This window comes from Condylura cristata, unplaced genomic scaffold (assembly GCF_000260355.1).
Source record: "Condylura cristata isolate star-nosed mole 26May11 unplaced genomic scaffold, ConCri1.0 scaffold00023, whole genome shotgun sequence".
Lineage (NCBI taxonomy): Eukaryota > Metazoa > Chordata > Mammalia > Eulipotyphla > Talpidae > Condylura > Condylura cristata.
The window spans coordinates 34,994,075-35,008,897 of NW_004567124.1; the positions used below are offsets into that span (position 1 = coordinate 34,994,075).

A 14,823-nucleotide genomic window follows, 5' to 3' on the forward strand; every position below is an offset into this window, starting at 1 on the left:
AAATATTTTGTTATATACATATTATATATATATATATATAATATTTTACATCACTTTTCATTTTGTACATTCTTTCATCTCAGTTGTAATCCCCATGGGGCTCCCCCCACCAATTCACCCATGTGCCATCCCCCTGTAGTCTTCCCGCACCAATTTTGATCCTATTCCCTTCTCTCTCCTCATACAAAGTCTCTGGTTTATTGGCTATTGTCGTTTGTTAGTTTTAGTATTTATTTTATTAAAATTAATTTTTTTCCCTGACCTTTCACTGCCTCTCCAGAAGAGAGCTGATGAGTCTTCTGGCTTTGGAAGCCGTGGTGACCAACATGGCACCCAGAGCAGTGAGATCGACAGTGGGCTGTAGCTGCCTGGGGCCTGGGCAGGAGGCACCTCGGCTGGGTGTGCTGGCGTGTCTCAGAAATGAGTGAAATTTTCCTGGGAACCAAGTAGAGGAGTGGAAGTGGCTGGGAAGAGCTGTCATGTAACTCTGCCCACAAGCTGCCTGATGGGGAGGGGTGAGGCCCCAAAGTTGTGAGGAGTGGACAGCTAGCTAGATCTTCCAGAGGTCACAAGTGGACGTTGCAAGAACAGAGGAGTGAGGTCACCAAAGAACCTGCCAAAGGGCCTAGGAGAAAAAGAAAAGAGCCCAGCTGAGACATCTCTACCATTTGCGCTGCCCTTAGGCAAATAATACCTTCTACCGTGGAGGAGCCAGAGGTAGTGAGTGTAGAACAAGGCATGTGAGGAAGCAGACCTGCTCTCTGCCCACAGTAGGTCCCAGTGTAAAGCTGGGAGACTAGACACCTTAAGTTGAGTGAGAGTGAAATTTTAATATTAGCTTAAATGGTGGGAATGAGTTATACCTGAGAAGGACTAGAAAACTTCTGACATTTGCCCAAGGATGGGGAAAGCAGAAGAAAGTAGTCAATGATGATCAGAAAGGAAGAGTCTGCAGGCACTCTAGCTAGTACAAAAGTCATTTTGTAAAATGTGAACCATTCTTGTTGCAGACTGTCCTCTTGTTTGTCTTCTCTTGGGTTGATAAGTCAGTGAGGAGCAGCCAGGCTTTTCCCACAGCCTTCAGCTATTACCCGACAGTGGGGTTCATCTCTGCTAGTATTAGGTGGCAAATAGAGGAAGGTAGAGAGTCAAACACACAGGCACACCTTGGATGAATGGATGGATGACTGGATGGGTGGATGGGTGGATGGGGACAGAGACTTCAGTAAGCAAGCTGGTGTCTACGCAGAGTATCCCAGAAAGAGGGGTAAAGAGAGGGCCCCACAGCCAGCCCTTGAGGAACCACTGGGAAATACTGTTACCTGCAGACCTCCGTGGGGCCATGGCGCATCTTGGCTGCTACTTCCAGGATCCCAGTCAGGGCTCACAGGCAACGCTAAGGAAACTAACTCCAGCTCAATGCAAGGGAAGAGCCCCAGATATGGAATGCAGGGTGAGCTCCTTCAATGAGGGGGGGTGCTTCCCTGGGTGGCACATTCCCCATCACCAGGATCTATAAGCAGGTCAGAGTTCCTAGAGAGGACTCAGGCCTCAGACGATGTGTTGAACTATGTGTTTAGGTCTGGGTGCCCTATGACTTAAGGACTGGTAGGTTTTAAAAGATGAGCCAAAAAAAAAAAAAAATGATCTAGGATAAGTGTCAGAGGGAGGGAACTGAGAAGGCAAAGATAGCCTTTTACTTTTAAAGAATGAAAGCACCTAGAATGTGGTTGACTAGAGACTAGAACTCTGGGCCCTGCTAGGCTGACAGTTATAGAAGATTAGCAGTGAGTTTCCAAAGGGTCCCAGCTCTTCAATGAATCAGTCTGACGGCCCCTCCAGGGTCTCATAGGATCCCTCACCACCATAGCTGAGCAGCCCAGCCACTGGGCCTTGAGACAGTGGCGCACCACAGACTGGGTCCCAGCTGGGCCCAAGGCACTGGAGAGCTGCAGGCCTGTAGCTGATAATACTGTGCAGCCTTCAGGGGGCCCAGTCAGAGCCCTGTGAACTCTCAGGGGTCCCCAGCAATCCCACAAGACTTGTTGGGGTGAGGGATGGGCAATGAAACACGAGAAGAGGGTCTACTGTGCTCCTGTCTTGGAAATGCTGACCACAGAGTCTGTTTCGGGAAAGTGAGGATGAGTGTGGTCCAGGCTCACACAGCAGTATTTGGGTAGGTGGAACTTAGAGCAAGGCCTGGCTGGTTAGGAAGCTATGTTCTTTTAAAGAGGCCTCCATGATTAATGACAGGAAAGGAGAGTTGACTAGCCACACACTCCTCCCCCATTCTGCAAAATACTGTCCCTTTCCCCTCCCACTCCAGTCTTAAAGGTCCTGCTCTATCTATCTCCTGCTTTGTGAATCCAAGGCATGTAGAGAAGGGACAAGGGATGGCAGGAGTAATGCAAGGCCAGTCAGGGGGCTGGAGGTGGGAGTGAGCCCCTCAGGGGGGTGGGGCCTGGCACTGTGACTTCAGGAGCTCTCAGGGACTCTATAAGCCCTGCTCACAGGCCACAGTGAGAGGGACTGAGAGCGGCAGAAAAGCAGCCTGAGGCCATGGGGCGCCCTGGGTCAGGCAGAGGGGGGTGTGGGACCCTCCCAGGAGGTGAGGGAATGAGGACCAGGTTCCCAGACTGGGGAAGGGAACTGAATGAAACAGACAGGCGGAGTCCACCTCTTATCACTTTAAAGGACCCTGTGATGTCAGTGCTGGGCGGTCACTGCCCCATGCTATAAGTGAGCAGCCCTCCCATAGTACTTCCAGCTGCCAGGGGACAATTTCCAAGGGGGTTTAGGCCCTAGAGTGGGGCTGAGCTGGGGCACTCGACTCCAGGTCCAGTTAGTCCCATGTACACAAGCTGCATGTGCTTGGACAAGTCACTTAAGCTCCTGAGCACAGATCCCCTTTTCTGCAAAATGAATGTGAACAAATCACCCCCTTGCAGGGATGTAGAAGACTAAATCTAGGTAGAAGCCCAGTTCAGACACCTGGCACTCAGTTAGCACCTGGGAAACACTAGTCATGATGATTAGAACATATTAGGAAACAATAAATCAAGAAAGGAAATTTAAGAAGACAGCAGGGTTTGTATATAAGCTCTGCTCCTTATCTTCCAATCTTTCACCCTCGATTTTTTTCTTAGGAAAAGTGAGGTAAATGAATACTTTAGCCCCGTACCCTCATGGGTTCTTTGCTGCAGGCATGAGCACTGGCAACCTTTGCTGGGCTTGGGACTTGCTTTAGAGGTAGGGATGGGCCCCTGGAAGTGAGGGGAGTCCCAACCCCACCCCACAGCTTTCTGAGAAGGTAGAGACAGACATAGAAGCCTCTGAGAAAAGCCAGAGGCTTCCTCTATTGGCCTCGGGCTTCTAGGCTTCAGAGCTGATCCTAGGCTCTGGTAGGGGTAGCCTCCAAGCCTGAAGGATAGCTGGGTTTCCACACACATGGGTTTACACATGGGGCTCATTGCCCTTGGAGGACACTGGCATGCAGGCTCCATGCTTCAGAATTGTCACTACAGAAGTTGCTCTCTACAGACATGGAATTGGCAGCTCAGAGAGTGGAGGGACTCGCCAGGGCCACACTAGGAATGTTGTAGACTTCTGTGCTGATACCCTGTCACACCCAACTCTGCTTACATGGAATGGCCCCAGCTAGCCTTCTGGGCCTTCCTACTATCCATATCCTGCCCCCCACCCCTGACTGGGAGAGTAAACTCAGAGCCCATCCAGGATGAAGAGGAAATATTCAGGAGGTAACCATGAAGGCAACCTGCCAGTTAGAAAGTGGGGGAGCAGGGGTAGGCAGAAGTCCTGATTTTCAAATGCTACTCAGCTTCAGGCAAACAAGGCCAGTGTTGACATCAACTACTTACAGGATCTTTGCATGACCCACTGAGCAGGTCAGTGACCCTGGGGCAACCCTCCTGGAATAGAGGATGCAGGTAGGACTTTGGTATATTCAGAAGCTATGGGCCATCACAATGAGAAGAAGACAACGCAAATACACAAAGGAACCCATCACCCCTAGGGTCTTCTTTGAGGATTGTGTCTCCTAATGTTCACAGACTGGGAGAGATATAGAAGGTTTGTCATATATTGGTGTGCAATGTCAGGAAAGTCCAAATCTCAGTTTCTTCACCTATAAAATAGGAACAACAAAAGCACTTCCATTCAGGTCCCCAAATATATAATAGCGGAAAACGGATGAAGTTGGAAGACACACTTTCTGATTTCAAAGCTAACTACCAAGCTATGATAACTAAATGTGGTACTGTCATAAGGACAGACACATAGATTAATGAGAAGGAATAGAGAATCCAGAAATAAATATTCACATGTTGATTAATATATATTTAACAAAGTTGTCAATATTCAGTGGGGGATAGGACAGTCTTCAAGAAATGGTACTGGGAAAACTGGTTATCCACATGCAAAAGAATGGAGCCTGAATCATTACTTACACCATATATAAAAATTAACTCAAAATGGATCAGTAATATAAATGAAAGAGTTAAAACTCTTTGTCATGCTAAAAATACACTTTGTGATTCTGGATTTAGCATCATTCAATTAAAGAAAAATATATATAATGACAAAATGTACATCAGAAGCCTCTAGCAAAAGAGTGAGGACAATTCACAAGTTGAGAGAAAATATTTTCAGATCACATATTTGAAAAGGATTTAATATCCACTATATATATATATATATATATAACATATATATATATATATAAAACACTTAAACAACAACAAAAAGACTAACAACCCAATTCAAAAGTAGGTAAAAGACTTGAGTAGATAGATGTTTTTCTACAGAAGATATACAAATGACTGATAAGCACATGACAAGATGCTCAACTTTGTTAGTCATCAAGGAAATGCAAATCAAACCCATAGTGAGATGCTTCTTAATGCCTATCAGGATGGCTGTGAAGAAACCAAAACAGAAAGTAACAAGTATAAGCAAAAATGTGGAGAAATCAGAGGCATTGTTTGATAGGAATGTAAGATGGAGCAGCTGCTGGGGAAAAGAGTTTATCAACTAGTCAATTATAGGATTACCATACTGATTCAGCAGTTTCTTTCTTTGAAGTAGCCAGAAAAGAATAGAAAGTAGTAATTCAAACAGGCATTTATATACCCATGTTGATAGCAGCATTATTGTTAATTGTCAACAGGAGGGGGGAATCCAAGTGCCCATCAACAGGTGAATGGATAAATAAATCAAGGTGTAGTACAGAATTTTATGCAGCCACCAAAAAAAAAAAAAAATGAAACTCTGATATAGCATGGATGAACCTTAAAGACTGTATGCTAAGTAAAACGATCCAGGAACAAATGGACAAATATTGTATTTGTATTTGTACTGATGTGATTTGAGGGTCCTGCCACAAGCAAACTTATAGATGGGAAGTAAAATGGAAGTAGAGGCAGAGGAGGGGAGATGGAGGGTTACTACTTGTGAGTATAGAGTTTCTGGATTGGTCACTGGAAAGTTTCAGAAATATATAGCAGTGATGGTTTTATAACATTGTGAATCTACTTAATATCACTGAATTGCACACCTAAGAGTGGTTAAAATGCTACATTTTATGTTATTGCTATTTCCACAAAAACAAAAGTATTTATATGAAGTTTTAAGACTAAAACAAAACAAAAATAAACCTTAAACTCTTCTTATTCATGGACCTTACTTGGTGCACAGGGGTGAAAGCACAGCACTATGAAACTATCCTCAGCCACTGCTGCATGAGTTCAATCCCTAGCCAGGGGGGTGACCCACATGGCACAGCAGACCACTCCTGTCTTGCCCACTGCTCCCCTCAGCAGTGCTTCAGTCGATCTGCCTATTCTACTCCCCACTCTGTCTCTGGTGAATCCTCTCACTCCCCACAACTCTGGCCTGTACCCTATTCTTGTATGCATAAATAAATATTAAAAAAAAAAAAACACCCCTTCTTACTCACAGGTGAGTAAGAATGTCTGCTCTTGGTAAAGCAGACATTCGCTCATTATCAGCATGGCCATGAGTTTGGAATCACCACAGTAGTCAATGCCAATGTTCGACCCTGGATGTGTTTTAGAAACATGGGAGAATGCTGAATAGTGAAGATGCACCCCTCCCTGACAGATTCAGATGGAATTGGCCTGGGATATAACCTGGGTATCAGGATTGTTGAGAACTATGGTTCTGAAAAATCTGGTCCCGCCACGTGTCTGATCTTACCACCAACCACTTTCCACCTCAATTGCTTTGCCTGACCTATGGTTTTCTGGCCCCTTGACCTTGTTTAGCACTCCCCTCCTCCACCCATCACTACTTCCTGGCTCAATTTTTGTTTGCCCTTTTCCGCAGCTGGGGAAGCCTGAGTTCCATCTGGTTACACCATTCCCTTCTTGGCTCCTGGACCTTGGAGCTTCAGCTGTCATTTCCTGTTGCCCAATAGTGGATGCCTGTCAACGCCAGCGGAAGGGGCTATCACTTGCTTTCCTGTTCTGTCATCCATTGCTCAGGGTTCCATCTCTCAGCAAAGCGCTATACTGCTTTAGTAACCACACAGACTGTCTGACCCAGGCTTGACCCCCAAGTAGATGTAGATGGCACCCTCAGACCCATCTCTCTTATGCGCCTTAGTTTTCTCTGTAAAACAGAAAAAAGAATGCCATCCTCATAGGGAAATAGTTAGAATTAAGTCTATCTTGTTACTTCAAACCAAGGAACTGACTCTGTAATGGTGTAATTTAATATGCAATGGTGAAAAGAGTGGGAGAGGCATTCCAGGCATGGGAGGGTCCATTGTGAGGCTCACCACATAGGTAGAGATCCACCTGGTCCGTTCTCTCCCTAGGGTGAGCAGTAGGACACGCCCCCTTTGTATTGCCCCGGGCCTCTCCATCTCAAAGCCCTATCTTAGTTGGGAATCACCCTGACATCCTACAGAAGAGGAAACATATTTATAGAGGAGATATGACTCCCCTTGGCCACCCAGCAAGCAAGCGTGGGAGCCAGGTGGAAGCTGTTGCCTTTGAGCTGAAGGGCGGGACCTTCTAGAGATGGCCCAGCAGAGCTGTGGAATGGGCAGTCCCCAGGGAACAGGGTAACACCCTCTTGCTCGAATTCAGGCAGTTTCAATTTCCGTATCATGATCCCTCCATTGCGTGGCTTGCAATGACACCAGCAGACTTGGGGGAGGGAGAGGAAATCCTTCCCAGGCCCTTTTGCATGAGAGGAAAGACCAGAAAGTGTGCAAAGAGGCAGAAGGAGGTATCTGCCATTAGTTAGCCTTGCAAACAGCATTTCATACCCTTCTTATCGGTGTCCTGTGAAATCCTCTTGACTAGAGACTGTTTTCCAAATCACTGTGCCCAGCTCTATTTTCCGTGCCATTCTTTCCACCAACAGTACTGGTCTCCCAAATCCTCACCCTCACTTCAAAGTCCAGGCAACATGCCCTCTCCATTCCGGGGGTTACCAAGCAATATGAAAATACCAGGGGCAGCCAGGAAAGTGATACCAGGGCCTTGGGAAATGAAATGTTAAGAGGGTCATTGAGAGTACATCCTGTTTTCCAGCAAGAGTCAAACAGAAGACCAGGATGACATTCTTGACCGCAACCACTATTGTCAGTCAAGAAATTCTAAGGTGACCATTGGCAAGAATTACAAAAGCAGAGCAAGTATAACCACAAACCTCTGCAATCTTTTCACACCGTCAGAGATAGCCGTGGCCTGCAGAGCAGGAACAGAAGAACCAGGCCCTGGGGCCTGCACACCACAAAGTGTAAGCAGAATATGTGGAAAGTTAGTGCTAGCAAACCCCAAATTCAGTCTAAAGCACCATCTCAGCCTTGCAAGAAGGATTGCTCGGTTTTGTTATGTTTTTTATTTATTTTCCTTTTAATGACTCTATCATGTGTTTGTTTGCAGAAAATTAAGGGGAATATGGAGACAGAGAAATCACCCTCCTTGCAATTTCAAAGAAACCAATGTTAACCTGTAGGGGGCCTCTGACCTACAGGGATCATCACTGACCCATGAACAAACCTACAAACTGAACCAAGAACAAAGTCTCCTGAACCCCTGCAGAAGGTGATGGTGTCCCACAGGCTGGGTGAGTTCCTGCTGTGCCCCCAAGATGTGGCCAGGGCCATGCTGGAGGGAGGGAACGCTGACAAGCCCTTCTCTCACGGGCCTTGGGGGTCCAGAACAGCCACTCCGCACACTGCCACTGTTGCTGCTCCCCTGGGGATGAGCTGGGACTCAGAGCAAGCACTACGGAATGTGCAACAAAGATCTTTCTCATCTTTAATTGTGCCAGTTAGTGTTTGCCATGAGTAATACATCTAACTGGTTCAACAATCCAACAGTGTTTAAAGAGCACATTCCACCAGCCCTGTCTCCCTAATGTCTCTTTTTGCACTCCTCCAACAAGCCCCCACTTTAATGAGCCCTCAGCTTGTCCTTGCAGAATTCTCCTTGTTATATAAGTGGGTGCCAAAGTATATGCCAACTGCCTCCACTTTTTACAACAGATTGTTTACCAGACACCATTTGGCTCTTCTTTTCCTTGCAATACCATGAAGAGCTTTCCCAAGTGGTACTGTGAGAGCCTCTGAGAGCCCATCCGCTTTGCCTCCTCGCAGTCATGGCCAGGAAGGTGCTGGGCCAACCAGACACCCTCTCCACCTTTCACGCCTGCTCCAGGGGACCTGCTGGCTTCAGCCTCAAGTCACAGGGGGCTTCCCTTGGCGGGTGCTTCCTGGAAGCCTGAGCAGCATTTGGCTCCCAGCAGATCTACTCTTGACCTGGCCCTCCCAGGCTCTCCCAGGCCACTTTGACTTTTCCTTCTTGCATAAAACACTCCTGTCCAGCCCAAAGTGACAGCTAGGGCCAAGTTCTACAGAACCAGTCAGTGCCAGGGCTTCCCCCAGAAATGTCTCCTCTGGGAATCTGCCCATGGTGTCACTGTCCAGAGTAGGGAAATACTGGAGGGACTTAAACGTCCAACGGTAATAAGGATAAGGCAAACAAATCAGAGCAAATCTACCAATTCCACAAGCTGGAAGAACAAGGAGTCATTAACATGGTGTCCTGAAAATAAGGAAATGATCCACATACCTACGCAAGCTCAAGGTGAAGGGGAGGGGCGCAGCTGCCATTGAGGATAGACTTACTACTGAACCGAATGCAGAAAGGTCCAGGCAGTACTTTTCATGTCATGTGTACGTTACCACAGCTGCAAATGAAAAATTTTAAATGCAAGGGGAAAAGAGCTGGGGAGGACATGAAATTGTGTATTCAACATGCTTGTGAGAAAGTCTCAGGGAAACCTAGCAAGACAAAACCTATGACTCTCTCTGTGCAAAGAGCTCCAGACTTCTCCCCTGTTTTCTGCTCATTTCCCACCCTTCTTTTTACAGCTATGGATTTTGTCTTTCAAGGGTAGATACAGAGCTCTACATGCCAGAGCAGAATAAGCGCAGAGAACATCAGCCTCTCTCTGCTGCTCAAGGCCCCTGGGTGCTGGGCGGCTTTAGGACTCCTCTGCAGTCTCCTAAATGGGGAACTTAACTTCAGTCTCCAAAGTGGAAAGGGGAAGAGGCACCCATGGGGGCAGGGAGGCCCAGAGGAAGGGCCCCCCCAACCCCCCTGTCATTTCTGGTGAGTCACCCCATCCACCCCAGGAAGTGGCACCTTCCCCTGCCAGATGGGAGCACAGCCTCTCCCCACTCAACACAGAGGTTTCCACAACAACCTCAATGAAACAAACTCAATAAGGAGAAAGGTGGCCACAAGTCAGAGGGAGAAGTTCAGGCCCCTTCACTGTCCCTTTGATTGCTCCCACTCACTGCAGGAAGGAGACACGGTCTGGCCTATGGCCCAAAAGGCTAGGACATGGGTCACAGTGAATCCTGGGCTAGACTAGGTTTTCACTCTTAAAACAATATGCACTGGCATCTGCAAAGGCGGGATAGCACTTGGGGGGGGAGGGGCATGTCTGGAGCATTGCCCCTGTGGTCCGGGGGGTGGGCAACCAGTTCTGCACGCGTCTCATGCATCTGCTCCTGGAGGTGGGTAAAGCTCAGGGGTCCAGCTTGGGCTACATAACAGAAAGTCTGCTTGAAATTATTTATGGAATATAGTTAAGTGAAGTGAAGGGAAAAATAGGCTTAGGGAGGCAGTTGGGACCAGGGAGACACCACTGCTAGGTCTTTCACTCTGCAACCTTGAATGAGCACAGCGAGCAGATGTCTCTGGCAGCGCAGTCTGCCTACTGGGATCAGAGCCACTGGCCACACTCCGTGCACAGATCACAGGGGCCCTTCTCCAGGGTTTGCACCCCTTTGACTCAGCACTGCAGCGCATAACAGGAGAGCTCAGCCCTCTCCACTTGGACACTAGTGTTCTCAGCCTCTGGCTGGTCTCATGGGCTGGCCCAATTCTGAGGCTCAGCCACGGACTTCCTGCCTAGCCAGGACGTTCTTTGTCACTGTGTGTATGTAACTAAATCAAGTTATCCCTTCTTTCCCCCTGTGGCTCACTGGCTCCCGCCACACTCCCACAGCAGCCCATGTCTCAATGTCCTGCCACAGATAAAAGGCTATAAATAAATACTGGGTGGCCACACAAACAGCATCACAAATACAGGTCCACAGAGGCATGGGCGGGCTAGTTCTCACACTGCTGTCCCCACCACTTTTGAGCCATTGTGTCAGCTTTTTATAGTTTTTCTGTGTCCTCCCTTGCCATGGCCTACAAACCACATGTGAAGCTGTTTCTAATAGTCCAGGTCCAGCAACATTCATCAATCACCAACCACATGTCACATCCCACCTATACCCTCCTAATCGCAGCATCTGCTGATTAAAAGACCACATGGCCTAGCTCCTAAAAATTGTGGGTAAAATCAGAGTTCATCGACCCCAAGTAAGAGCGTTGGCGCACTTTCTATGAGCACAGTATATGGTTAAATGGAAGCTTTTAGTAACTCAGAAAGCACTTTTATTCCCCTCCTCGCTGCAATCCAGTACAGACAGGGGCCAGTGCTCAGTGCGTCCATAGAGGTGAAATGCTGCGCTATTAGACAAGAACCTTCTAGGTCTAAGTCAGGGATTCCTCCCATTATTTAACTAGTCAATTTCTAGCAATGCACCATCAAACTGCAGGCTTTAATGGTCTTGCTCTAGGCTGCAGGCAGGGCAGGCTGGGCTCTGTCCCCAGCAGCCCAGTTATATCAGTAGGTCTCTTCTGTTTTACAAATGTTTCTATAAACTGAACTTCACCTATTTGTCCTGACCTCACCTGATCTTAGTTTTCTGGGAATTAGGAAGGGCAGACTTTCTCCCTCCATTTCACCTTGGCCAAAAGATTCAGTGATGCACCAGGTAGCAAGAGGGCTAATGAAGCCCCCTGAGTAAGAGCCCAGACTGGTAGTGGTTAATTCCAGTACAGACCCTAGCAAGTTACCTAAACTCTTTGTTTTGCCTTAGTTGCCTCCTACAATACTAGAGATAGCAATAGTTATAGTATCTGTAGCATCAGTTGCTGTAGTAGTAAATGAGCGAATGGATGCGCAGACCTGCAACAGCACTGGGATAGTCTTCACCACTAGGCTGAGCTGAGCTTCGGGGACAGGTTTGACAATTCAGAACTTGGGGGCTATGATGGCGACAATGATCTTCAGGGGCCTCTGTCCAGGCTCAGTGTGCAAGGATCCTCCTGGCCACTTCTTCTCAACCCCTCTCTGATCTTCCCGAGGAAAGCTGTACCCTCACCCTGGGCCCAGGCAGCCAGCACGAGGCCATGACACACAGGTGGGGCCAGTGCAGACTGTGGAAGGTGCTTCTCAGGATCTGCCACAGTTGGGCTGCTTTCCTGCTGCCGCCACCACACTCTGCGCCCCCCTACGCCATCCTCTCTGCCCAGATGCTGCTCCAGCTCTACCTTCGGTGGGCCAGGGTTGGGACTGGGACAAATGGCCTGGAGGAAAATTGATCGGGATCTCCTGGCCTACCTTGAGCTCCAGGCCACCCCGGAATTCCCAGGTCCCTATCTTTATCTTTCCCCAGTTTTGTACTCCAAGTCAGAGCAGAGACGTGGTCACTCACTGCCCCTAGCCTATGTCAACCCTACCCTAATCCCCCATCCCCTCAAGTACCCCTGTGGCCAGCGGGTGCTTGGGATGGGCAGTGCCAGGTCTGCCTCCATGAGCTTCCCTGGGCCGGACCTCTTTGTAGAGGTGGGGAAACGGAGGCCAGAGAGGCTCATGTACTCCCCAGGCCTCCCTCTGTCCACCACGTGACCAGTGCCCTTAAGAAGCAGGCCATTCACACTGGCTGCCAGCCCTAAGTAGTGCCAGACCTTCAAGAGAAGGAAGGCCTGCTCATTAGTTCTTGTCATTGGCCTCAGGATAAGGCCCAGGAAGTGTCATGCCAGACCACGACTGAGCTGCTGAGCTGCTGGCCAGGGAGTACTATGTGTTGTCTTGGGGACACTCACACTCCCAGCTCTGGCTGGAGTAGTCCTGGCCTTTCCCCTTGTGCCACCGGGGACAGTCAGAGCTTGAGGATCAGGAAAATGATTGAGGGACACTGGAAAAAACTGGAGGGAACTGGGGTCCAAGCTAGGCTTCCTGGCTATGTGGGCCAAGCACTTTACCAGATGCCGAATCCACGGTGGGGGCGGGGATGGGAGGAGGCACCTGATTCATCCCTGTGCTGAATTTAGGGAAGCAGCGAGGACTTGTCGAGCCTGACTGCCTCCTCAAAAGACCCCTGAGGTCTGCAAAGGAAGAGATCGGGTGTGGGGAAGAGAGTGAGCACTTGGCTGCAAGCAAGGTGCCAGGGACTTGAGCACTTAGATGACAGTGTCTAACCTTTCTGCGGAGCCCATGAGGGCACATGAGGATAGAGTAGGAAAAAGGTTTGCCCAGCTGCTGTGGAGGAGAGCCAAGAAGTGAATTCATGTTTCTCCTGTGTCTAGACCTGCGACCCTCTCGTGCCTCTGCCCCGAATGGCCCCCTCCAGTGCCCACTCACAGATAGCCTTTCCTGACAGGAGCCTACTATGGGGAAAGGGAAGTCAACCCTGAGAGCACGAGGACCCCGATTTGTAGAGAAATCAGCACCCCCTGACCTTCTAACTCAGAGGACACGGTGGCCCGAGTCAACTTCACAGCAGTTAAGACCAAAAATCAATCACTATTTTTGTGAGAAAACTCCTCTCTTGGAGCTGCGTCCCCATCAACGACCACAGAGAGTTCACCACATTACACTGTTCAACACCCCAGCGTCTCCACTTACCCAAAAGGCATCTTTGAACAGAAGTTGGGGCATCATCCTCAGGTCTGCCACAGCCACGCTCACTCCCCAGCCACAGGCAGGGCTGTGGGGTGGCCAGGAGCCAGGAGCACTGTCCCAGAACTGGCAGGGTTGGCCCAGGCCCCCTGCCCCACTTGGCTCTTCAGAAGGCAGCCACAAGCCAGAGAACTGCCGGAGGGGGAGAAGGACGCAACCTGTTTTGTTTGGGGCTAGAATCAGCAGCAAAATGAGGAAGGAGCAGTGCCCAGTGATGGGAGGGCGGTTCCCTGCGTCCGTCCGGCCTCTGGCCAGCACCAAAGTGATGGAGGACACAGTCCAGGCTGCGGAACTGCAAGTGAGGATGCCAGGCAAGTGTGGGAGGCAGCGGCCAGAGGCAGAGGCAGGCGGGTCCGGAGGCCAGGCAGACAGGCAGGCAGCCTGAGAGGCCTGTGAAGAAAGAACTTGTGCAAGCTCCCCAGGGGTAGGCACTGGGGCCCTCACCCACAGGAAGTGAAGGCTGCTCTCCTGTGCAGCTCCGCCTGCTACCTGACACTTTGCAGCTTGTTTCTGTCGTCCCCTTCCCATGACCCCGCTGAGCCGCCCTCAGAAGGAGCCTGAACCCACAGAAGGGGTGGGTGAGGAGGGCAGGAACCCAGTGATGCCCAGCCGCTGGCCCCCCACCAAGGATGCTAGACTGCTCGTCCAGCAGGCCATGAAGGAGGGGTTCCCCTGGGACTACTTCATAGTTGCCACATGGCAAACCCCCCACTCAGCATCCAAGTCTGCATCCTACCTTAGGAACGCACACTGTGGAGGCAGACACAGTCATCTCTGGGAGGCTGTCGGGAAGCAGAGTAGGAGAGCAAGTAACTAACAAGAGCGAATAGAGAGGCATTGTGGGCAAATCTCCAGATGGGACACTGTAGCAGGAGGGCTCCCTCTGAAGGAGTTTTGAAGATGGAAGGATGTGGTTGGAGAGAGAGTACAAAGACAGGATTATGAAAAAGCACAGAGGTAGCAGTTTGAAAACCCAGGTGAAGCTCCAGTTCTTGTTCCGTCTAGGTCCAGCCTTGAGTGTTTGAGGAACACCTATGACCCATCAACTCTCTGAGCTTCTGTTTCCCATTTCCAGTTCCAGTATTTAGGAAGGAGACAATATTTGATACTCTGGTTTGGTGCTGGGCACTCTAAGAAGGGCCCTTGGCTGGGTCTGAGAAGCAGGGCACCCCTCAGAAGATGTAGGCAGGGAGTCCATAGCCCAGGGCAGGTAGCCAGAAGGGATGAGTCAGGCTTGCCCACAAAGGACTGGCCTTGCTAACGCCTCTCTTACCAGAAGACAGCTGAGTGTTGTTGCAGAGGAGAGCTATGCCTTCCAGGGCCAGTTACAGGGCCCAGGGCTGGAGATGGGCACTCCAAGCTTCTGAAACAGCTGCCTGAGGGAAAGTGTCCCAGAGAACCCCTCCTCCATGGCATGCTTCCCAGAAAGCCTTATCCCCAGAATCCTGGGTTTGAGCTAAT

The 14,823-nt window shown here is 49.4% G+C and overlaps 1 protein-coding gene across 1 annotated transcript in view; it reads right to left on the reverse strand.

The window, feature by feature from the left end:
- The window catches only part of PSTPIP1 (proline-serine-threonine phosphatase interacting protein 1), a 39,042-nt gene extending 25,343 nt beyond the window's left edge, over positions 1 to 13,699 (reverse strand). Inside the window, exon 1 of the mRNA XM_012728574.1 lies at positions 13,309 to 13,699. Coding sequence (XP_012584028.1) covers positions 13,309 to 13,344 — 36 coding nt within the window. The 5' untranslated portion in view covers positions 13,345 to 13,699. The remainder of the gene's footprint in view (positions 1 to 13,308) is intronic.
- Positions 13,700 to 14,823: the final 1,124 nt, after the last annotated feature.